We start from the raw sequence: 26,875 nt of genomic DNA on the forward strand, positions 1-26,875 counted from the left end.
CAAATTGGATAAGATACATTTACTCTCTACAGAATATTGTGCTAACAAATCATATTTTTATTTGGATATGAGAAACATCTGTCCCCAGATATTGTGATTCTATGCCATGGTCGATCTGGTTTCTTCCACAATCATTTTCCTCTTTGGTCTCCATGGCCTTTCCCTGCTCTGCCCATAATTCCTGCAAAACACATTTCACAGGTTCCATGGCCAACCCGCTTTCAGTTAGGTTTAGTCAATGGGAGCAACTGGCTTGATATTTGGAAGGTGGGAAGAGGGGAGAAGCATGGTGTTTTTTCTTCCCTCTCTCTGCTTCGGACTTTATCTCTTGCCATGGCTGCACATACAATGTGGTCCTGCCACACAATTGCCTCTTCTTCCCAGCTCCCACCAGGAACCATCCACTGTCGTTCCAGTTCCCAGCATGTGGTTCTGGGGACCCCTCCTCCTCCCTCAGTCCCTCCATCTCTAGGAACGGCACAGGCTTTCTGTTTTGATCATCTCTGTGCTGTCTTCTTTCTCCTGTTACCTTTTGGGCTGTCCAACTGCTTTATAAATATTTTCCTATATTAAATTCCCTCCATTTTCCTATATTAAATTCCCCCCATTTAATGATCTGCCATAGGCTTTGTTTACCCACTGGATCCTCACCAGCACACTACCTTACTTTAAATAAGATTCAAACTATTTGCCACACTTTCACTTTCCTGACTAGTCCTCTGATTTCCTTTCCTACCTCATTGACTGCTCTAGCCCCCATGCCTTCTTAGTCTTCCTCAAACAAAGCATGCAATCTTACATCTTAGAGTCTTTGGATTGTTTGTACGGTTCCGCCCCCAACTATTTTAGAGCCTTGCCCCCTCACTTCATTTGGACCTACTCAAAGGTCACCCTTTTAAGATGTGAACCTCTCTGACCACACCTTAATTTGTGCCTGTATCATTCTATATGATCTATAATATTTCCTGCGACAGATGAAGAGGCCAAAATTCCTTCATCAGGACCAACAACTGAAATTCAAAATCTAAAGTGATTCACTATTTTAAATGTATTCTGACATGTAAGTTTTATGTCAAGTGTATTTTTATTGAATGTCTATATCTTTATAGGCACTTTATCTTATAGACAGTTCTATGACTAGGTAATATTGACAGATATTAGAGAGATCAGATAGTTTGCTTTTAATAAATAGAATAAACAAAACAGGGACATTTAACTACCAGAAGAGTTGATTTTCAAACAGACAAGAATACCAGATAACCTAGGAAGATTGGAACCAAAAGAGATTTTAGATTATTGATATTTTTAACAGAATTTAGATAAAAAGGAGTATATTTCTGGGCTAATCAGTGTTACTCAGGGTTCCAAAATCCTGTTCATAAAAGCAAAACTATTAAAATAATTGAGATATTGCCTGTGTAAATTTAGGGTCAAGGTTTCTCTCAATTTCCTTTGAACTTGATATGTAGTTTTGTTCTTTACCTGCTTCCCTGGTGTCTCCAATAATATAAGTAATTCTCAGAGAGTTACATCTTTCGGTTATTGTCAACTACAAGAACATGCCAGTTCAGCAGTTCAAATTTCCAGTTCGGTACAATAACAAAATTATAAAATGTAATGTAAATTTTAAATTTCTCTCCTTCTTATAGCTTCAGCTGCACTCAGACCAGAAAAACAGCACAGAATAAGGGGTGTGTCTGACTTCTCTCTTTGTCCCACTGCAGTCTCAGGGAGTTCCTGGAGAAGTCCCCATGAAACCCTATATGTGCAGGTCCTATGACATGGGCCATTAACCTCCACTGGTTTGTGGTCTAGTTCCGATTCTCTCCTGGAACTGAAGACACCGTGTGTCCCATGAGAGACTAAACATCCAAAAGAGTTTCATAAGGCTCATATCATGGTTGCAGCAGGGCTGAATGTATTCCATGCCTCATGCAGCTCTCATGTCTGCCAGCATTTATTGGCTCATGGCTGAATCATTCCAATTTCTGCTTCCATGATGACATTGCCTTCCCTTTTGTACTCAAATCTCCCTCTGCCTCCCTCTTCTGCAAACACTTGTGATTACATTTCATGCCCACCTGGAAAATCCAACATACTCACTCCATCTCAAGATTCTTAACTTCATCACTTCTGCAAAGTCCTTTTGCCATAGAAGGTAATATTGACAGTTTCCAGTGATTGTGATGTGGATATTTTGGGGGCCATTATTCAGACTACCATATAACCCAAGATGCCCCAAGTTGAGTTTTGCCCCCACCTGGGCCCTTTTTAGCCCACAAGAAACACTCAGACAGTTTATCCCAGTATTGCAGACATGCCATTGTGTTCTCAGGGGAACTTTCACTACTCTGTCCCATAGGCTACTTCAGTGGGCATGATGTTAATATCTTTTATTCCTAATGCCACACCCACATCCATTCTCCGTAATTCTTTGTTGCATTCTATGCTCCTGGAAGCTGAACTTGTATCAACTGCATCACTCAGCCATCCCTGCGCTTTGGCTTCTGGCTAGTTTCAATCACGGGGAGACATTGACAGGAAAGGTGAGAGGAGAAAGTAGGCAAATTATTTAATTCTTCAGTTTTTCCCTGACTAATCAGGACCTGGAAATGGCTAAAATCTGCCCCTGTGAACTCCTGGTATTCTTCTGACACTCAACAGTGAAGCACAACATGATCATTATCCTACAAAACATTGCCTAGGATATATATTACTAAAAAAACAATGTATTCTATTCATTAAGGAATAAAAACTGAGTCCTGATAAAGTGCTCTGTGGTAGTTTTCTAGAATATTGGCTGCTAAAAAATATTTGTCATATAATTACTAAATAAATAAACCATCTGTATTCTGAAATGATATATGTGGCATTTTTTCAGAAAGATACATTTTCTTTAGCATTTAGCCCAGCGGTTATTTTTAGTTTAATCATCATGCTTCTGGTCAGTATGCTCTAAGTACTAAAGCTGTTGCTGACATATATACTCACTGTCCACTCCTCTGTACAGAATATTTCCAACCACAGTGTTGTTAATATTTGAAAGTTCGTTTAGCACCTAAACCACTGTTGATGTTTTTGTAATGACTCTTGGGGATCACAAGGGAGGCTATAGTAAAAGAGATTGAAATTTCTGATGAAAAAACAATTCTACTGTAGAAGATATTGGAAGTAAAACCTGAGTAGCTGGCCAAGAAGCAGTAGAATTAGCTTCAAGGAAGAGAAGGAAATCAAGACTGGGATTTGCAAGCTTGGATGTAGGGATCACTACCACTGTAACAGTCACATTTGCATCCTTATGAGTTGGACACACATCATCACAATTAATAACATTAGCTTCAGCATCATGACTGCTTTTTTCTTTGAAAGAGGAAGGAGGGAAGAATGAAGAGAAACCTCACAAAGTGAAATAACATGAGGCTAGAAAAATCTTTGATGTAATGAGACTGAGATACAACATGAGGATGAAAATATTTCTGATGCGGGGAGCTTGGGTGGCTCAGTCGTTAAGTGTCTGCCTTCAGTTCAGGTCATGACCCCAGGGTCCTGGGATCGAGCCCCGCATCGGGCTCCCTGCTCTGCAAGAAGCCTCCTTCTCCCTCTCCCACTCCCCCTGCTTGTGTTCCCTCTCTTGCTATCTCTCTCTGTCTGTCAATTAAAAAATTAAAAAATCTAATAAAAATAAAAAATTTAAATTTAAATTTAAAAAAAAGAAAAGAGGGGTACCTGGGTGGCTCAGTTGGTTAGGCGACTGCCTTTGGCTCAGGTCATGATCCTGGAGTCCCAGGATCGAGTCCAGCATTGGGCTCCCTGCTCAGCGGGGAGTCTGCTCCTCTCTCTGACCCTACCCCCTCTTGTGCTCTCTCTCTCACTCTCTCTCTCTCTCAAATAAATAAAATGAAATCTTAAAAAATATAAATAAAAAAGAAAAGAAAATATCTCTGATGCGAGTCCTACATAAGACTATGTAAATGTTAGTCGTTTCCAAATATGTGTTTCTTGGAAATTTCTTCTCAATTGGGTCTATTTAAGTAACATATTTTGTAAATAAAAATAATGAGAAAGTAAATGCATAGAAGAATCCCTGTCATACTATTTATATGAAACACTCTTTTATAATCTTAAACTTTCTACAAAAATAAATTGATGGATAAGAAAATTTTTGTAAAACACATTCAGGCATTCATATTAGAGAAACAGAAAGCTAGGCCATGATAAAAATAATTTCTGAAATAATAAGTAGGTAAAATAGCTGTGGTTTGCTGAATATATTGAAAGAAACAATTCATTCTTAGCAATCAGTAACAAAAACTCTGCATTTAAGTGGCAGTTTTAAGAAGAATATAGTTTAAAATTAAGGACTTCCTTTGCAAATAGTGCTAATGGCTTACAAATCCATGCTTAAGATGAAACACAGCCCGTATGGAATGCACAAGGGAAGTAAGTGTCAGAAAATAAAGAGGAATTATTAAAACATCACTATTTCAGGGATTGTTCTTAAGTACATATTATGTGGGCCAAGAAGGGGTGAGAAAGATAGATGCAGACATTTCTTTTGTGTATTTTTGAGGAGGCCTTACCAAAACTCAACAATACCAAATACCTGTGGATGGTAGAGAGCATGAAAAGCCATCAAATACTTTAAATATTAGGCATTTCGAATGACTTGACAATAAAATGTACACCATTGTCAGACTGCAAATGATCTGGAAAGCTGAAAACCTGACACAGATTATTTTCAAATTTTTGGCTAATCAGACTAGAATAGTAGCAGTTTTGTCTAGACACCTGCTGACATCAATGAGTTACTACTGATAACTCCGAGGTCAAATACGTGATGTAGTTAATCTGCCAGTAGGGGGTGGGGCAATGCCTTACATGTTGTGGTCTCTTCCAACAGAAAACAATAGGATCACCTTAGCCAGGGGTTACAGGTCTGGCACGCAGTGGGAGTCTCTGAATCAGAAACAGAGTCCCATACTTTGTGGCAGTCTATGATGGCCCTATGTTGTGTCCAGTATGAAGATGGATCCAGGCAGCAATGGTAGCAATCAATAGTGCAGATTCAATCAACAGCTTGATTCTTATCATTCTTTTCAAAAAATATGAGCATCTACAGGAGAGACACAGACAGTTAAATGAATAGCTGTAGATTCTTTCTATAGTTTACAGCCCAGAAGTGGAGTGTCTTAAGGGCCCCCTGGGGGTAGGTTTCCAAATCTAGGCCACATCAGTAGGCCACTGGCAACAATCCATCCATGAGTCAATAAAAACATAAGATTCCTTGATGAACATGGATGCAAAAATTCTCACCCAAATACTAGCCAATAGGATCCAACAGTACATTAAAAGGATTATTCACCATGACCAAGTGGGATTTATCCCTGGGCTGCAAGTTTGGTTCAATATCCACAAATCAATCAATGTGATACAATACATTAATAAAAGAAAGAACAAGAATCATATGATCCTCTCAATAGATGCAGAAAAAGCATTTGACAAAGTACAGCCTTTTTTCTTGATCAAAACTCTTCAGAGTGTAGGGATAGAGGGTACATACCTCAATATCATAAAAGCCATCTATGAAAAACCCACAGCGAATATCATTCTCAATGGGGAAAAACTGAGAGCTTTCCCCCTAAGGTCAGGAACATGGCAGGGATGTCCACTCTCACCACTGCTATTCAACATAGTATTAGAAGTCCTAGCCACAGCAATCAGACAACAACAACAAAAAAATAAAAGGCATCCAAATCGGCAAAGAAGTCAAACTCTCACTATCAGCATGGTACAGCTGGCTGGGTGGCTTCCAACAAGCACTTAAAGTATGTTGATTTGCAGGTTAACCCACCAAGTAGAACGCCCAATACTTTCTCCAAACCAGTAAGGTGTTGGACCTCCTTGTTGGATGTGGAAATAGAGATGAAGAGACAGCAGTGTTTTTTGACTTCTGGAGAAATTAATATTGTGAACCAATCCATGTTGCCCCAAGAAACTTTAGTTGGAGAGCAAATTTTTGAATTTTGTGGGGGTTTACCAGCACCCCTTTCAGTCCCCCAATCCTGGCAGAGATATGATAACACTGCAGCCAGGCCTGTTGAGGCCAAGGCTTCTGGCTTTCCAACCAAGAGAGTATCATCTATATAGTGAATGCTTGCTTTCGATGTTGGTGGGTAAAGACATTCCCTATAAATCCCGATTTACACCCCATCCCCATACACACACACATATACACTAGTGGCAAATGCCAGGGATTTTGCCCCTCTCGAACAGCTCGACATTGGTCTCTTCTGATCAAGAGAACCCGTCTGGTGCTGATGGAATGGAGAAGTACCAGCATAGAATACATCAATTCCTACTATACATTCATACATAGAAGCAACAAGAGCAGAATATTGAATTGGCCCTGAAGTCACCACCTATAAGATCTTGTTAACATTGCTTTCCCACTGTGAATCCTGACAACTCCATCAGCTGAAACTAGGGTATACTCTTTCCCCATAAGATTTGGTGTCACGATGACATGGGTGACTATCAAACAGAACCATATTAGATATGATTTAATAGGCAATAATTTATAAGCAAAAAGAATATTCTATTTGGTTTCTGTGTTAGAGAATTCCATGAAACTTTTTGTTTGTGGGGAGGGAAGGATATTTGTTAATGTGTCTATCAAACTAAAGCCACTGGTTTTATTTTTTTAATTTTTAAAAGATTTATTTATTTATTTGAGAGAGAGAGAGAGAGAGAGAGAGAGTGCAAGTAGGGGGAGGAACAGAGGAGGAGAGAAAGAGAGAGAATCTCAAGCAGACTCCCCACCGAGCACAGAGCCCGATAGAGGGATTGATCTCACAACCCTGAGATCATGACCTGAGCTGAAATCAAGAGTCGGAGACTTAACAACTGAGCCACCCAGGTGCCCCTAAAGCCACTGATTTTAATTTGGACTTTGATTGAATTTTTGAATATTCAAACTTTTTTATACATGCAGGAATCCATAATGTGTAGGTGTTTGCTGTGGTTATGCACAGATATGTGTTAAGACAACACCTAGAAGTTATAAAAAATATATATTTAGGCATATTTGACTCTGAATGAACAAGAAACATTTGAATGTAAGACATATCTGAAACTGGACTCCTAACGTCTTACTTCCCCAAACTTCCTCCTTCCCCACTCTCCCTCATTTTGGTTGATGGCCACAGTATTGTTCATTTGCTCAGGGCAAATGAACAGCTCCAAAGTCTGGCTTTTGACCATTTTCACTCCCTACCTGCTGCAAACCATCATCACCTGAGGTCTGCATTACTTCAATAGCAACTTCCAGTATCTTCTACATCTCTCCTTATCCCATTCCAGTTCTTTCTCATCCAGTACCTACAATTATCCTTTTAAAACACAACTCAGATCCCATCATTCCTCTGATGAAAACCTTGCAATGGCTTCCCAATTCTCTCAATATGAAAACCATAATCCTCACAGTGCCCCCACCTGCCCCTACGCCCATTATTTCTCCAACTCATCCCACACTACTCTCAAACTTGGGTCACTCTGCACCAATCACACTAGTCTCCTTGCTGTTGTTCCTCCAACATAGCAGCCTTAACACTGCTGTTCCTCATTTCTGGAATTGGTATTCCCCTGCTATCCACAGGGCTTATTCCCTTTAATCCTTTATGACTGCTTACTGTCACCTTCTCATTTTCTCAAACCCATAGCATACCTCCAGATATTTAAACCACAACTGTGGGCTTGTTGGTCTAGCCCTATGGATTGTTAGTTCATCAGGAAAGGGGGCCTTGCTTTATTTTTGTGTATCCTCACTATTCTCTATAGGAATTCATTACATAAGCAAGCTTCTGTCTCTTGATAATATGCTTTCGTTTCTCCAGCCCCAAACTGAGGTCCCCTTTTACTTATTTCTATATGAGGAAAAAGGGGCCTAAATGATGGTGTAACTGCATGATTATCTACACAGTTTCTATGTACATGATACCTCTTCTATAGACATTTCAAGTATCTGGGTTCAAATGTGCTCATTCCTTTCCCATGGCCTACAAAGTCCTCTTGCTTCTTCCAGAGTAAAGGTCTGTCCTTAAGGAGGATATCCTTGGAAAAGAGGAATGAATGTTTTCACAGTTGTCTTAAATGGGATCCAGGATTTGGACTAAGCCTTTTTCATAAACACAAAGAATCACTTCACATACCAACTTGTACTGGTTTGATGCCTGCACATCATGGCACACTGGTCTCAGATTTTCCAGACAACATCCAGGGGTAAATGGGCAGGTTTCTCTCAATGAGGTGCATGGCTGTTTCCACAGTGACCAGCACACCAACTGGACCTGTTCCAGCACTGCAATGAACTAAGATGGGTTCACCATCCACTCTCACCAACCTCACATAATTTACACATTCCAGAAAGTCCGAGGAGCCACTGGGAACACTGAGATCAGGCCATGTGACATACTAGAGATACCACTACAACAGGTTTAATGAAACAGTTTCATTTTCTCACATGTTCTCGATAAATGTTCTTTAAAATCTTGGAGCTGCAGATTTAGTTTATTTAATTTACTTAAATGTCTGCCATATAACCTAATTGGAAAGGCTAATCTTTACTCTCAGATTCATTAGCCCAGTATGATTGACTTTCTTCTGGAAAATGTCTAACTTGTTATTTCTATTGAGATAAGCATATACATTTTCATGACAGTGATCCATGTCTGATACCTAATTCTAAGATAGATAAGGCAGAGAGTCTTGCCAGGAGTTTGTTATCTAGACTAAATGAGTCAGGCTCCCTGCTCAATAGGGAGTCTGCTTCTCCCTCTCCCTCTGCCCCTCCCCACCACTCATGCTCTCTCGCTCTCAAATAAATAGATAAAATCTTAAAAAAAAAAAGAGGTATAGCTCAGCTTCTTGAGAAATGCAAATTAATGTTAGTTCTGGACAGTTAACTATGTAACACCTTGCAATCAGAAGACTTTTTGTTGTTGTTGTTAAACAAATTCTGGATCAGGAATTATGTCTAGTTTGTGAAAAAAAGATTCACGTCCCTAACTTCTCAGTATTCTACCTTTCATGAAATCATGTTTTAAAAACAACCCATTGTCACATCAATGATAGCTTTGAGATTTTTAGTAAACTCATAATTTACATTATATTGAAGTTATTAAAATAACATTATATCCAAAAATATTATTTTCAATTAAAAGAATAATTCTTGCTCTGCTTTGTATTCCATGTATCTGATCTATTTAAGTCTACTGTTGTTATGTGGGTTAACTAATTAGCCAAACCTCTAGTTGGCTGTCAGGAAAAGTGATGTTTTAATATACTGTGGCCTTTGGAAGGGGATTAATTTCATGAATTTAGTAAGAGATCATATCTAGGAATCCAGTCAGTAGGGACTAAGCATCTTCATTTTTTTCAAGTGGGTATTTGTTTGCTAAATCTGGCAACTAAGTCTTAGGATAAAAATGTGCTAAAACTAAATCAGCTACCCAGATCAGTAAAAGGACAATTTCCTTATTTAAATAGCTTCCCTGAAGGCAGGCTTCATGTAGATTTCCAGGCTACATTAATAGCACTTCTCTGGTTAAAAAGGTCACTAGGCCAAGATTTTATTTTGTGTGTTTCTTTGTTTTGTTTTTCAGTTTATGAGATATAATTTGTATATAATATCATATAAGTTTAAGGTGTGTAACATAATGATATGATGTATGTATATATTATGAAGTGATTACCATAATAAGTTTAGTCAACATCAATCACTTCAAATAGTTACAATTTTTTTTCTTATAATGAGAAATTTTCGGATCTACTCTTAGCAACTTTCAAATATACAGTATTGTTAACTATAATTATTATACTATGCATTACATCCCCAGAATTTATCTTATAACTGAAAGTTTATACCTTTGACCACTTTTACCCATTACCCCACCCACTGCACCCCACATCTGGCAATTGCAAATCTGATCTCTGTTTCTATGAGTCTGTTGTGTGTGTGTGCTTTAGATTTCACATATAAGTCAGAGCATATGGTATTTGTCTTACACTGTTTACTTATTTCACTTAGCATAACACCCTCAAGGTCACTCATGTTATCTCAATTGGCTGGATTTTCTTGTTTTTTTTTAATTTTTTATTGTCATGTTAATCACCATATATTACATCATTTGTTTTGGTGTAGTGTTCCATGATTCATTGTTTGTTCATAACACCCAGTGCTCCATGCAGAATGTGCCCTCTTTAATACCCATCACCAGGCTAACCCATCCCCCTACCCTCCTCCCCTCTAGAACCCTCAGTTTGTTTTTCAGAGTCCAAGGATTTTCTTGTTTTTAACAGCTAAACAGTATTACATGACAGATATATACCACACTTTATTTATTCACTCATCCATCAATGGACGCTTAGTTTGTTTTATGTCTTTGTTATTGTAAATAATGCTGAAATGAACATACAGCAGATATCTCTTTAGGATAGTGATTTCATTTCCTTTATATATACCCAGAAATAGAATCACTAGATGATATGGTAGTTCTATTAAATTTTTTGAAGAACCTCCATACTGTTTTCCATAGTGGCTCTACCAATTTACACTACCAACAATAATGCACAAGGGTCCCTTTTCTCCACATTCTCATCAGCATTTGTTATCTCTCATCTTTTTTTATTACAGTCATTCTAATACGTGTGAGGTGATATCTGGTGGTTTTGATTTGCACTTCCTTAAAAATTAGTAATGTTGAGCACTTTTTCCTTGCCTCTTGACCATTTGAATATTTAGAGGGGAAAACGTTTATTCAAGTCCTTTGTCCATTATTTAATTGGATTATTTGGGGTTTTTTGCTATTAAGTTCTACGAGTTCCTTGTATATTTTAGATATTAACCCCTTATGAGATGTGGTTTATAAATATTTTCTCCCATTCAGTAGGTTGCTTTTTCATTTTGTTGATCATTTCTTTTGCTGTGCAGAAGTTTTTTTATTTGATGCAATCCCATTTGTTTACTTTTGCTTTTGTTGCTTCTGCTTTGTTGCCATGTCCAAACAATCTTTGCCAAGACCCATGTAAAGATTATTTCCTATGTTTACTTCTAGGAGTTTTATGGTTCCAGGCCTTACATTTAAATCTTTAATCCATTTCAAGTTAAATTTTGTGAGTAGTTAAGAGAGAGGTCTATTTTCATCCATTTGCATGTGAATATCCAATTTTCCAAACACTATTGAAGAGACTGGCATTTCTCCATTGAGTATTCTTGGCTTCCTTATCAAATATTAGTTGGCCTTATATGCAAGGGTGTATTTCTTGGTCCTCAGTTCTGTTCCATTGGTCTATGTGTCTGTATTTATGCCAGAACCATACTGTTTCAATTCAGTTTTCTAATATAGCTTCAAATCAGGAAGTATCGCTTTCGGTAGTGTGGACATTTTAGCAATATTAATTTTTCAATCCATGAACATGAGATAATCCTTCTATTTATTTGTACCTTTTTCAATTTCTTTCATCAATGTTTTATGGTTTTCAGAGTAGAGAGCTTTCACCACCTTGGGTAAATTTATTCCTAAGTACTTTAAGTATCTTATTGTTTTTGATGCTACTGTATATGGGATTGTTTTCTTTATTTCTTTGTCAGATTATTTGTTGTTAGTGTATAGAAATGCTGCAATTTTTAGGTATTAATTTGGTATCCTGCAACTTTTCTGAATTCATTGGTTAGATCTAACAGATTTTTGGTGGAGTTTTTAGGATTTTGTATATATAAAATCTTGTCATCTGCAAATAGAGATAATTTTACTTCTTCCTTTCCAATTCTAATGTCTTTTATATCTTTTTCTTGTCTGGCTACTCTGTCAAGGACTTTCAGTACTCTGTTGAATGAAAGTGGTGAGAGTGGGTACCTTGTCTTATTCCTAATCTTAAAGGAAAAGTTTTCAACCTTCCACCATTAAGTACAATGTTAGCTGTGGTCTTATTATATATAGCCTTATTATGTTGGGGTACATGCCTTCATTACCTAATTTTTAAGAGTTTTTATCGTGAACGGATGTTTATTTCACCAAATGTTTTTTCTGCATCTATTGATATGATCATATGATTTTTTTCTTTCATTCTATTAATGTGATGATCAGAGTGTAACAATTACTCTTACCTTTTAATGCAGTCCTTCTTGGTCTTTGTAGTCCAAAAGGGTACTTTACCCTCACTGTTGTGTTCTAGGATTTTCCCTATGGTGTCTTGTCTATGGATAGTTGCTGGTTGGTCTTCTTTGAAGGGGATGGAAGTCAGGAATGGCTTTTATTGTCATCTTGATGACATCACTCCCCCAATATTTTAAAAGTATCCAAAATTAGTAATGTTTCTTTGTCACCTAACAGAAGAAAGTGTAAATATTCTCTAGAACAACTCATTTCATCCCAGGCTTATTAAATTCCCATAAATAAATTAGTAAGGCAGATAAGAAATTCAGTGCCAGAAACAAACATACTGAAAAATTAAGCACACAAGTAACAAGTCATTTTGGAAAGAAGCAGCAGGAACAAAATGACAGCTGAAGGTTTTAAATCATTACTGCAATTATCAAACACATTGTATAAATTTATATGTATATTTATATTCTTAATTTTAATTGTATTTAAAGAAATATAGGGTGAGGGCGGCTGGGTGGCTCAGATGGTTAAGCATCTGCCTTCAGCTCAGGTCATGATCACAGGGTCCTGGGATCGAGTCCCGCATCGGGCTCCCTGCTCCTTGGGAGCCTGCTTCTCCCTCTGCCTCTCTCTCTCTCTCTCTCTCTGTCTCTCATGAATAAATAAATAAAAAGTTTAAAAAAAAAAGAAATATAGGGTGAATTTAGAAATGTGTTTAGAGAACAAGAAACTTTAAAAATGATCAAATAGGTCTGAAAAGGTACTAAATAGAATTTCTAAAAAATAATAAAATAAAATAAATAAAATATTGGATAGATTTATCATCTACCTTGGCACAGATGAAGAGAAAATTAATGAATTGGAAGACATTTCTGCAACTACTGGTCAAAATATAGCATATAGAGGCAAAAAGAAAAAGATAAATATGAAGCAACCTCACTAGATGTCAAAGGTAGCATTTCAGAGTGAAAAGCAAAAAGAGGAGATGTGGTCTCTGTGAAATTAATAGCGAAGACTTTTTCAATCCACTGATAATGACACACCACCCCACATATTTATGAAGTCTAATTAACATCAAGCAGAATAAAAGAAAAAAAAGAATTTCACAAAAAAACACATTATAGTAGAAACTGAAGAACACCAAGAACAATGATAAATTTCCAAAAGCAGCACTAAGAAAAAGGCAATTACTGCAAATAAGCAACATATATTCTACCTGCTGTTTCAACAGCAAAAATGGAAATAAGAAGAAAGTGAATGATGCATGTGCTATATCAACAGAAAATGAATCAAGATAAAACTCAATACCCAGGCGGGTTTCCCAAGCATGAGGGAAAAAAAATATGTATTTTTCAAACAAAACCTGAGAGAAATTGGCATTTTTATTCAATAAAGAAACAGTATTGTTTGAAACTTCATTAGATTGTCCAAATCTGATCTCTTTGGTCTGCTTGAGGTTTGTCAGAAGTATGTTAAAATTTCCTTAAATGATTGCATTATGTTTATTTCTCTTTCTGTATACACATATCATTTATCTTTGTTATATTTTGAAGTTATATTAAAAGATTATATTAGGGGTGCCTGGGTGGCTCAGTTGGTTGTGTCCAACTCTTGGTTTCAGCTCAGGTTGTGATCTCAGGGTGGTGAGATCCAGCCCTATATCTGGCTCCATGCTCAGTGGGGAGTCTGCTTGAGATTCTCTCTCTCCCTCTCCCTCTGCCCCTCCCCCTGCTCATACTCTCTGTCTAAAATGAATAAATAAATTGTTAAAAAATATTATATCAAAATTGTGATATATTACTACCAAATTGAAACTTTTATACTAATTATTAAGAAATCTACCTTAAATACTACATTTTGCACAGTGTATTTTGTCAGATATTAGAAGCTATGATTGCTTTAATTTGTGTGCATCATGCATATTTTCATCTCTTATTTTCAAACACTTCATACTTATCTATTAAATGCGGCTTTTGTAAATAGCATATAACATTTTTTTCTAAAGCCATGTGCTAATTTTTATCTCTTTACTGGAGCATTTAGAGCGTTCACATTTATTGACAATATATTTTCTTTTTTTTTAAGATTTTATTTATTTGTCAGAGAGAGAGAGAGAGTGAGCACAAGCAGGGAGAGTGGCAGGCAGAGGGAGAAGCAAACTCCCCGCTGAGCAGGGCACTGGATGTGGGACTTGATCCCAGGATCCTGGGAACATGCCCTAAGCCAAAGGCAGATGCTTAACTGACTGAGCCACCCAGGCGTCCCAGATATATTTTCTTTTTTACCAATATCATAATTTTGTGCTTTCTCTTTGTCCTACTTATTCTTGGGCTTTCCCCCCTCCTTTCTAGCTTCTTCTGTATTTATTTATTTTTCTCAATCTATGTTTCTTCCCTAATTTTTTTGAAGTTATATTTTCCATCCTGTCAGCATTTACTCTAGAATTTAATGCATGTGTACTCAAATTACCAGTGTCTGAAATTGATCATTATCTTTACACTCTTCCAAAACAATATAAGGCCCAAGAACGGTCTATGGTCTCCCAAATTATATACTTTTGTTGTGAAGTTTAATTCTATTGATCAAAGGTGAGGGCAGGGGCCCCTGTGGTCACTGTGGTGTGAATATATCAGAGCATACTTTAGCTGAAAATAAAACACTTTATTCCTACCAACGATAAAAATAAATGTTCAGCAGTCACACAAAAATGGAAAACCACATAGGTAAACTAAAAATCTACCAAGTTAGTCACTTAAATATTATTACACTACAATCTTAAATTACCAGGTTAGGCAGATATTATTGTATTAGAAACACATGCATAACAACATTTATTTTCCTACAAAATATAATATAAAATCATGTTATGAAATACTTTGTGACTTTTCACCACTTAATATATTATGGAATATTATCCATATCTGTATTTGAAGAACTCCCTTATTTATATTTAATGACTGTATAAGCTTTACTGAGGGAAGACATTATAATTCATTTAATTATTTAATTTATTGATAGTTAAATTATTCTTTTTACTTTTTTAAACAAAACATTCATTGGTCACTTGAAAAATTAGAAAGTTAATAATTATGTTAACAGTACATTGAGGAAACAGGGTTGTATCATTTTCACTTTCTATAGGAGTCATTCTAATATCTTTTCAATTATTTGTAATGAGAATGGGTACTTATAACTATAAAAAAGATATTTCCAAAAATCAGTATCTGTTATAATCTTATTCAAATACAGTATATCATTTATGTAAATGTTTTAGTCTTTATTGTTTATTCATTCTTTTTTAAAAATATGGCAGAGAAGAAATTAGTATGGTTAAGATAATTTTAAACGTTATCTTTGGGAATAAAAATGTGCTTCATTATGCATAGAAGAATAACAAATTTAACCTATAGGGACTGGATTACATTACCTTTTATTTTCTTAAGTTGAGAAAGTAGTTTACATATAAAGTTAGAGTAAACATCCTGTCTGATGATGCAATATGGAGATCTGTTTTCTGGATTCTGTCTCATTCTTAACACTCTGCTCATCATCTGACCTGGGCAATCTGATCGAAACTATGGAACCAAACACATCGGCACTGTCCCGTCCTTGTCTTGATCTTCATGCTTCGCCAGTGGAATTTCATGAAATAAATACAGGTAAAATCAGACACTGCCGTTATTGCTAAGTAGTCCCTTTATTTAATGAGAAAATAATATTATAAACAACAAAGTTCATAGCCAGATACATTCAAATGAGGAATTAAAAATCTTTTCTCTGTATGAATCAATTTAGGATTTTCCAGTTGAAGATGATTTAAATTTCAGACAATCATCATTTGATAAGTAAATATTTACAATGGGGTTAGATTTAAGATCATTCAGAAAATGTTACTGACTTGGTGGCTGAGTTCTACTTTACTTGTACACTAAAGGAGTACATGCAATATATTGCTAAGGGACTTTACCTACTTAATGAGAATCAGATGATTTTTTTCACGCTCTTTTAATTAAGATTAAATTCAACTAGAGGAAGGGGCAAGATAGGCATTTAAATTAAGTTTTATATTTCTACTCTTGCTTTTGCAACCAGTGTTACTCTTAATGCTACTGCCCATTATATTCTTACAATCACTATTCTACATGGCTACTATTACTACTTCTACAATAATAAGATCATTTGCATGATTTTTTTCCTCATATACCTGTGTACATGATTGCTTCAAACAGTATGCTATCGACTTTATATACATTTAATCTCCACAATATATCTATGAATGGTTATCTTTATTTTATAAAGAAACTAAGAATTAAAAAAGACAAAGAATTGTCATATTTTACAAAGCAGCTACATGATTGAGCAAATTTTAATACTTTCTCATAAGCATAGGATGGGGCAATTTTTTTTCTTTTCTTTCTTTCTTTATTTTACATTTTTTTATTTTATTATGTTATGTTAATAACTATATATTACATCATTAGTTTTTCTAGTAACGAACTATAGAAATGATCCCTGAAAGTATAATCTTCATCATTAGTTTTTGATGTAGTGTTCCATGATTCATTGTTTGCGTATAACACCCAGTGCCCCACGCAGTACGTGCCCTCTTTAATACCCATCACCAGGCTAACTAATCCCCCCACCTCCCTCCCCTCTAGAACCCTCAGTTTGTTTCTCAGAGTCCATAGTCTCTCATGGTTCTCTCCCCCCTCTGATTCCCCCCTTTCATTTTTCCCTTCCTACTATCTTCTTCTTTTTTTAACATAATTTCTGTTTCCAGTTTTAGTATGCTTTTCAATTGTATGTTTGTGTATCAGATATGTATATGCACATACATATATTAATTATATATAAATAGTTGTTATGTGTTCTTCTTACATATTTTCTAGAGTTTTGTGACGAAAGTATAACTTACTCAGAAGTCAGAGCTCATGGCTCTTCAAGTATTGAGAAGAGAAAAACAACTAGCAAGTTGAAGATGAACGGTAAAAAACATTTAAAATTCTAGGTTCCCCTTTTTTGCTTGAATATTTTAATGAACCAATCATAAAAACAAATATTCCTGGACAAACCTCTGAATCGGAGTTCATCTCTCATATCAACACCTTTAAAATGGTCATATTGACATGAAGGGCTGCATTAAAAGCCAATGACAATGTATCACTGATGGCCACATGGCGTAGAATAATGTACCATACCCATAGAATAATAATTTAAAAAAATGTTTCATATATACCCTTCTCAGTTTGATATTTTAGTCTTGCACAGTGTCCCTTTGTATTATTTCTATTAAAAAAAAAGAAGCTTGTGAGATATCTCATGATAAATAAACTTTTATCAAAACTGTCACAGAATATCAGTCTGGACCAACAGCTAATGCAGGAATTTTGTTCTTAACCTAGTTCTACTATAAAAACAAAGAAGTCATTTTTTAAAAATGACTTAAAAATACTCATTTGTAGTCTTTAAAAGACTTCTTTAATAGGGCAACTTGTTAGTCCATAATCCGTTCCTACATAAAAATATTCATATATTCTCTGGCTGTATCCAAACCTGCAAAATAAGTCTGGGAGTTCCCCTCTCAGGCTGAGGTATATTTTTCCCACAATTCAGTGCTCTCATAAGCTTAGATTTCAGTCCAATTCAAGTGAGTTGAATGTTCTTGTCCAAAATTCTTTCTAACCCCAACTACAGAATCTTGTTTTCATTGATCATCATAGTAGCTCACTTCCCTCTCTTTGGACAGAGTCTCCATGGTGCCCTGTGGCAATATTATTTACCTTCCTTTATCTTATTTTTCTGGGACTAGCTGCGATTATGACAGCTAAGGGTAAGTATTTTTTAGAGCTATTTCATTAATTTGTTTTAAATTACTAGAATATAATTTTTAAAGGTCTTTAAATTGATTGCAATATTTTCCTGAAGGTATTTTCTTATATTATATATTTTAATTATATGAGTATTTTATCAAATCAGTGATTTATTGAATTATCAATAGCAAAGGCCCAAGTGATCTTATCAAAGATGTCAGTGAATAGTTGGGTATTTTAATAAAAGTGGAAAATAATAGCAGCATTCTATATTTTGTAATATCATAACGACATTAGATTCACCAATTGTGAGATGTAATAAAAACTGGAAACAGTTATAGAATTTATCTATCAGGGCAGTTAAAAATGAACTATAAGGGCATCAAATCAAGTAATTTGAAAAAGAGAATTTAACAGAGGAAAGAAAAGATGGTGCGTAGGTATTCATCAAAAAAATAAAGCAAAATGATCACAATACTGGACTGAGCATACACATTGCTCAAACTCAATACTTCATTACATTACAAAAAATATTTAGCTTTTAAAAGAATAAATCTACAACACAGCACTATTAACAGGACAGAAATGTGAAAAATTTCATCAAATATAGAAAGTAAGATAAATACGATTTATAAGTCAGAGAAAACAGCAATTCAAAACACATAGCAAATAAATTTATTAAAAAAGCATAATTACATCTAAATCAATTATAATCTCAAAGTGAATTGTTTCAGAATAAAGCAAAATATATAATTTTTAATAATAAACACAAAAAACTTGTTTAAATGTATGATTTCCTGCAAAGACACATGATAAAAGCCTCAAGATAATGTAGAAAAATTGATAAAATAACTATATTCTATAGATAAATATATTCTATATTCTGTAGATAAATAATCAGTGATATACCTTCACGTAGATACCTGACTGATAACTTTTATTTTTTTATTTTTTTTAAAGATTCTATTTATTTATTTGATAGAGAGAGACACAGCGAGAGAGGGAACACAAGCAGGGGGAGTGGGAGAGGGAGAAGCAGGCTTCCCGCTGAGCAGGGAGCCCGATGTGGGGCTCGATCCCAGGACCCTGGGATCATGAGCTGAGCCGAAGGCAGATGCTTAATGGACTGAGCCACCCAGGCGTCCCTGACTGATAACTTTTAAAGGATGAATTTGAAAATATCTTAATAACTAATCTGACTTTGAGATAAACTGTTTATAAACTAACAAAAAAAAAAAAAGAAAAGAAAGAAAAGTGCCAACCAGATCAGGAAGAGAAGCATAGCATTATTCCAAATTATCTCCATACACAGGAAAATATTTTAGGACAACACCCTTGACAAACGTAGAAGCAAAAATCCTACATACAGGAGCTAACATAATCCACTATTATACTGAAAGGATATTATGTGATAACCAAATTCTGGTTAAAATCATGGACGGGCTTGTATATTTATCAAGAAATTTGTCATATTGAGGAGAAAAAGAAATACCTCCAAGTAGAAGGAAATATATTTAATTTGATTTGTAAGAATCAAATATCTTTCATAGTAAAAATTTAGACTCATTTTCAATAGAATAAGGAAGACAAGGATGACTGATAGAACTACTATCCTTCAACATTTCTTTGGATGTCCTGGCAAAAGAAAAGCAAACATACAGAAGAACCTATTTAGATATAATATAAATATTACAAATTAAATACTGAAATTATCTGCAGATGATGTGCATTCTTACCCATATATTACAAGGAAATCTATTGAAAAAAATCAGAATAAAAGAACACTTCAATAAGGAAGTTAGATACAAAGTTAAGGTAGTGTTACTATATACAAACAAGAACTAAGGTCCAATATCTAGGTCCTCATTTTAAGTCTCTTACTAACATTTCTTCTGAGATATCTTTAAAAACAACTAGCATACTATATTTCCAAACAGACTATCTTCCCAACCTGGATCCTTACCAACATCAAGGGAAAAATCAGATGCTTTAATACTATTGTCTTTCTTGGTGGTTGGTGTTTAGTGAAATGAACCTAGGAGTCATCTCTGTTTCTAACTGCTACTAATTATCTCAACTTAGTGAATTAATACACTTCTTTACATTGGCATTACTACCCATCTAATCCAAGACAATCTCCTTCTTCCTCACCCGCTCTCTCCCTCTCCTTCCCTTTCTCTCTCTCTCCCTTCCTCTCTCTTCCTACTCTACAAGCCGCCAAGGGATCTAACTACATTCACTCATGACTTATAATCAATTTCCAGAGTAACCTCCTCAAAAATATATATTTTATAAACTCACCATACTTTTACTGTTAGCTTCTTAATACTCTAAATTCAATATAATCTAAAAATCCTTAACATGGTTTATAAAGTTCTTTCTTACTCGGTCTATGGATCTCTACCCCAGCTAGTACCACATACTTTCTCACTCTTTAGGCTCCAGCCACAGTTGCCGTCTTTTAGTTCATTAAATGACTCATGATTAAAGTTACCATTGTAAAGACAAGGATAATTTAAAAAAAAGAGACAAAGATAATTTTAAGAATGCGTTAGATGCTGTTAATAATTACTCTGGGACGACAAGGATGACTCAGGACTTCTCTGGGCAGATTGACATGAATTGTAACTTGATCCATGATCTCTCTGGCTACCGAGCACATGCATAAACTATTCCTTTTACCCTATGTATCCTTACTTATACAGTTATTTGGAGTAACTAAATCCTAGAGTAATCAATTGTCCCAGAAAATAAATTTTCCTTTATAATTTTATAATTAAGCCAGCTTCCTCTATTACAGTATCTTATGTACCACCATTTGTAGCATCTTTCACAGTCTTACCTGTATATCTGTGTGGTTATTTATTCAATGTCTGTCTTTCCCACTAGATTGGTAGCTTCTTTAGAACACAGCTCATGTCTGTATTTGCTCTACATTTTATCCTTTGCTTTCAAATATTATGGTAACCCATTATAGGTACTCAGTGAACATTTTTTATTAAATAAATTCATACGTAATAATATATATGAGATTATAATACTTTGTTAAAAGGCATAAAGAAGGGCATTAATGAATTAAATATATATTAAATGCTCCTTGGTAGGAAGATTAATAGTGTGAAGATGATAATACTCTTCCAAATTCATCTAAGATTTATGTGATTCCAAGGCAAGTATATTTTCATGATAAATAAATTAATTAAAATTATACAAAGAAGTAAAAATGTATGAGATTAACACAATACAGATTGAAATATATAGACAAGAGAGGTACAGATCTAGTCTTGTCGGGTATCAAAATAGTCTATAAAGTTATTAAGCTATAAGTAACATTATAGTACTGGTATAAAATAAATGCATGCATGCTCATACCTATGGCATATATATATTTAGTATATAATACAGTAAGCTTTTCAAAATGACAGATATTTAACAATAGGTTTGGGTTAATACTTTGACAGTAAACACTCTCATACACATTTTTTTCTCATACACATTTGATGTAGGAAATTATCAAGCTTATTTACAAAAAATAAGGATGAAGTATACATGCATACAAATACATACACATATATAAAGAAAAGAAATCATATATATAATTATCTGTTAATATGGAAACAATTATTAATATGAAAGTAAGCAATAGTCTGTTAATATGGAAGATAGAAATATTAAAGAGTATTTAGACATGTAAACAATTAGAATGGTATATATAAAGCTATTTACAGAATTGTCTTTGCTGAAGTAAGTGGTATTGTAGGGACTATGAAAGGGACTCTTCTCTACTCCTCACAGTGTATACATTTACTCACTTTTTTTGTAAAATAAATAAATTCATGTATTACTTGTGTAAAAGAGAAAATAATTTAAAAAGAAAAATATTGTATTCTAGAAATGAAGAAATTGTATTTGGGTATGACAGACATAGGGTAGTAAATATCAAAAAAAGTATAACTAGGATTCTGATGGGTACTCATCTAAGATATTGTGCTTTTGAAGCCTGTTTTAAAATTATCACTAAGTATAGAAGACTATTTTATTGTGAGGACCAAGTTGTGCTTAGAAGAAATTGCACATACTATTTTGATCAACATATCTTGGAAAAGTCATGAAGACACCAATATAATTTAGGTATGGAATACTAACTTGTGAATGAAATAAATAAAATAAATTGGTGAAATATCCTAATAAACACAGCTTTTTCTTCTGTTTCACTACTAGTAAACTTTGTCTTAATAAGCAGGAAAGAAGAGAGAGGCAGTTGAACCAGCAGAAGTATTTCCCTGTGTCAAGTACCTAATCTTATCTGTGAATTACCAATCAGAAGGAAGATCTTCCTGGATACTTAGGTTTTAGTATGTAAATGAACCAGGAATGAATAAACATATGGCAGAAATGGAGGGGCAACTTTGTAAACAAACAAGAATGTTCTTGGTCCAAAATTTAATTAAGCATGGCTTGCTTATTCAATTGATAAGATTTAACTTAATTATTTGGCTTCTCATTTTAAACAAGAAAGAAAAGTTGTAGGTCTGTATTCAACTAACATCCCATCAGTGACTAGCAGCATCCTTCACAGGAGAAAATGTTTAAAATATGTAATAATCCAGTTTAGGAAACAAATATGAAAGATGCAAGTTTGAGGGAATGGAAAGTTGATGATAATACTATCTTCTTTATCCATTGAATTGGCATAGCAAAAATACTCAACTTTAATACTCTAAGTGGTCTGTTGAGGGAATGACCCAGCAATATTTATTACATTGATTCCCATGTGTCCAGAAATGCATTTGGGACTCAAGCTGGAGTAATATGGTCCAGAGAACTTAAAATCATGGTGATAAGCGTCTGCGCTTGACTAAGTTGAAGCCCCATGTCCAGCAAGTTTCATGTTCTTCTAATTGGACTGAAATCAAATCTTGGTAAAGGAAGCATGCAGGAAGATTTTCTTTATAATTTGTGTGAAGTCTCCAAAATCTGTTAGAAGTAACCATGAGCCATTCAGACTAAAATAAATTTAAGCTAGGAACATTCCACTCACTCTTATTTTCATTATTATTAATTTATTTTATTTTATTTTTTAATTTAATTTTATTATGTTATGTTAGTCATCATACATTATATCATTAGTTTTTTGATGTAGTGTTCCATGATTCATTGTTTGCGTATTATTTTTTAAATTCAGGTCATGCCATCTGGAATTCCAGATCCTTCAAAATAAAACAAAGCACATCAACGTGAAATGATGTGGGTTAAAGTTTTCATATTTGAAGATAGCTCGAAATGGAGCTGTGAAGAAAAATGATACAATTTTGTAAACTTTTCCTTTTAGTTTGAATTTTAGCATATAAACAATTGATAGTCTGCAGATGGTTGATAGAGTAGCATAACTCAAGCTGTGTACTGGAAGTGTTAATTCTAGAGGCATTTTGAAGAAAATAGTGATAAGAAAGCACTAGAGGTAAAGATAGAAACAGTGTAGAATATTATAATAGCTCAATACAAAAATAATGAAAATCTGAATAGGAAAAAGATCATGGTACTGTGAAGAAGGGAACAGATATATGAAGCAATGTGATAGAATAAATAGTGATAGAATAAATAGTACTTTGTGCTTGATTGGATGTGTGCTATGTCTAAGATGTTTGCTTCAAATATAACTTAGGTCATTATGTCTTGACTGTCCAGGTTTACTAACTGCTTAGAATGGCATCAATCAGATGTAGAAAATTACAATTATCAAAGCACCAGTAATTAACTCATAAGTATGTGCCATAAGGAAAAGTTCATATCTTAGATCAGTTACTTGCTGATATTTTACAATTTATTCCTCAGTTAATAATAAAAAAAATGAATGGCTAAGTTATATTGAAGAAATGTTAGATTTCTATTTTATTTGCAACACTGTTTGAAAATGATAACAGTCTTAAAATGTATTTTCCTTTGCAAATTTTATGAATTTCAGTTCATTGTCTAGAAGGGGTTCTGATGACACATGAAACCGCTAAGCAAAATGACACTACATATTGCAAAATAATATAGCAAAGCAGAGGTATGTATTGGATTGCAATGGGAATCTTGGCATCAAATATAAACTGTTTAAATCTAGATGTATATATGCAATTAATAAATATAACATCAAAGTTAGATAACTATGGCATAGGTATCAGAAAAAAGTTTCATGTAACTCTTGAAATTAGGGAGCATAATTAAAAATAATAATACAAAAATCATAATACATTGAGCAAACATGATGACAAAGTTATCTTCATGCATGTACTTTTTGTTTGTCAAGGTAACTGGTCTTTTCTGAAGAAAATTGATATTTTATTTCCACTGAAAAATAAAATCTTGGCAACAAGGAAATTGTTCTGAAGTACTGAGCTCCAGTCTTATCAAGACAAATGGCAAGGAAGAATTGGAAGTGTATGACATGATATTCATTACCATATTTTCTTTTTTTTTTTTTTTGGTCTTGGTACTGGTTTAATGGATATGAAACAATAAGCACAGTCAACAAAAACAAAAATATATAAGTAGAACAACACTGAAGAACAAAACATTCTGTGCAGCCCATAATCAATTCATTACCATATTTTCTTATAGAGAAGATAATTATAAACTTTTTAATATCTTGTGTGCTTTCAAGATTCTCAACTCAACATATTATAAGCAGAGATCTCAATCAAACTGAAAATATTAAAAAATGGACTTAAAATGTTTATGTGATTTTAAAATTATTAATATATTTGCATATAGAAGTATATACTAATATATAAAAATTTCATACCTTAGTAAATAAATGGGGAGGAGTAGAAATCACATAAGACGTACAAACTAAAGGGAATCTGGTCACAATTGGCACCTTAAAATAGCTAATGTTTATTGATTGTTTCTAATATTCCTAGTAATACTTGAGTGATTACATATATTAAAGCATGTACTGACCCAATAATCTTATGAGACAATACTGTCATTACTGTTGTCATATTAATAAACTGAGGTCCAGAGAGGATTATGTAGCTAGCAAGAATTAGAAACAAGATTTAAGCCATGATAGTCTTACTCTAGAGATCATTAGCATAATCATTATGCTATGCTAACCCCAGAACAATAGATCATATTAAACCAAGTTGTAAGAATATTGCTTTTGTTGGAAATAGTCAGATATACTTATGCAAGCAGATTTATATTTTTCTCCCCTGGATGTATCTTTCAGAAAGGGACAAATAAAAAGAACTTTCAAGAATCAAATATCATGATAGCTGTTCGTGAGGAGTGACATGTTTATATTAATTATTCTTTGGAATATGAAAAAAAAGATTAATAGAAGGGATTTTTTTCCCCTAATAGACTCTAACAAGCCTAAAAAATATAAATCTCCTTTATTTTTAATTCTCCTCCAATATGTGACTCTTGCATTTATATTGTTGCTCTTTTTGCACTGTATTCAACTTGTTACTGCCTTTAATAAAGACTTCAATCTACACCTGCGATGGTAAATTTGTGGCATATATGTTGACGATTTCTACATGATGCTCTGGGGAAGGCTCGTTCATAATTAGAACACTCTTCCTTCCTGAGGTTGAACTCCACTTTGAGTAATCTTCAACAAAGCACAGCTAAAAGTTTTCCCCAGTGGTGATGCTCTCATCTCATCCACACACTATGCTTTAAACTAAACTTGTATATACAGATCATCAGTGAACTCTTTCAGGAAAAGCATATAAAAATGTATATAATGAGTTTGCTAAGGTAATGTCTCCTAAACCTCAAAATTCACTTTTGTAAATCAGTTTACCTATAAACTAGAGTGAAAGAGATAATGTCTGTGAATATTCCAGAACTGACAGAACACATCAAATTACATATTGACAAAGCCTATCAACCCCAGGAAGGTGAACAAAGTGAAAACAAATTTATGTGTATCTTGTAAATTGCTGAAAACCAAAGAGAGGAGAAGGTTGAAAGGCAGTCAGAGAAAAATAGAACTTACTTTTAAATGAGCAATTGGCAGCTAACTCTTAAAGGCAAAGATGGCACCTGGGTGGCTCAGTTGGTTAAGCATCTACTTTCAGCTCAGATCATGATCCCAGGGTCCCGGATTGAGTCCCATGTCAGGCTCCCTTCTCTTTGGGGAGTCTGCTTCTCCCTCTCCCTCTGCCCCTCCTCCCCACTCATTCTCTCTCTCTCTCTTTTTCTCTTAAATAAATAATTTTTTTAAAAAATAAATAAAGAAAAAGACAAAAAAAAAAAACACATGAAAGCCACATACTTACTGAAAGAAAAGTGCCATGCTAAAATTCTATTCCCAGAGGAAATATTCTAAATATATAAGAATCGTATGGGTACATGATCATATTTCATAGAAGAAATAAAGGTAATTAAAGATAGAGAAAAAAGAATTTACTACTTTGGGTCTGCACTAAGGATATAAACTATAGTGGGTTCTTTAGGTGTAAGAAAATTATTCCAAATGGAACATTGAAGGGACAATGAAATAGGTAAATGTGGGTATAAGTTGAAACAGTGACCATATAAAACCATAATATTAATGTCTATGGTTTAAAATTGTGTAAAATCAAAGTACATTTATAAGTGGGGGTGCCTGGCTGGCTCAGTCGGTTAAGCATCCGACTCTTGATTTTGGCTCAGGTCATGATCTCAGGGTCATGAGATTGAGCCCTGCATCAGGGTCCATGCTGAGTGTGGAGCCTGCTTGAAATTCTGTCTCTCTCTCTCTATCCCTCTGCCCCTCCCCCCACTCGTGTGCTCTCTTTCTCTCTCAAATAAATAAATAAAAGGTTTGTTTTTTTTAAAGTACACTATAAGTGTAGCAATTAAACCAAAAGGGGGATAAGTGGAGTTTAAAGGACCTAAATTTATCACAATGTCTAAGAAGAG

At 34.5% G+C, this 26,875-nt stretch overlaps 1 protein-coding gene and 1 pseudogene across 2 annotated transcripts; one reads left to right on the forward strand and one right to left on the reverse strand.

Annotated features, from left to right (window-relative positions):
• Nucleotides 1–14,891: 14,891 nt before the first annotated feature.
• On the forward strand, nt 14,892–25,460 carry LOC141370173 (uncharacterized). 2 transcript variants are annotated; one of them, XM_073877985.1, is made up of 5 exons: nt 14,899–15,820; nt 17,051–17,146; nt 17,908–17,991; nt 23,937–24,023; nt 24,267–25,460. In XM_073877985.1, the coding sequence occupies exons 1-4, from the start codon at nt 15,661–15,663 to the stop codon at nt 24,011–24,013; spliced, it is 417 nt and encodes a 138-aa protein (XP_073734086.1). In that variant the 5' UTR covers nt 14,899–15,660; the 3' UTR covers nt 24,014–24,023; nt 24,267–25,460. The 2 variants fall into 2 exon arrangements, with proteins under 2 accessions (XP_073734087.1, XP_073734086.1); XM_073877986.1 differs by lacking the exon at nt 17,908–17,991 and having other exon boundaries at nt 14,892–15,820.
• Nucleotides 16,616–16,689, reverse strand: LOC112830229 (small nucleolar RNA U3; annotated as a pseudogene).
• Nucleotides 25,461–26,875: the final 1,415 nt, after the last annotated feature.

Source organism: Callorhinus ursinus, unplaced genomic scaffold (assembly GCF_003265705.2).
Source record: "Callorhinus ursinus isolate GAN/ISIS: 27379988/994484 unplaced genomic scaffold, GSC_fseal_2.0 scaffold27, whole genome shotgun sequence".
Taxonomy (NCBI): domain Eukaryota; kingdom Metazoa; phylum Chordata; class Mammalia; order Carnivora; family Otariidae; genus Callorhinus; species Callorhinus ursinus.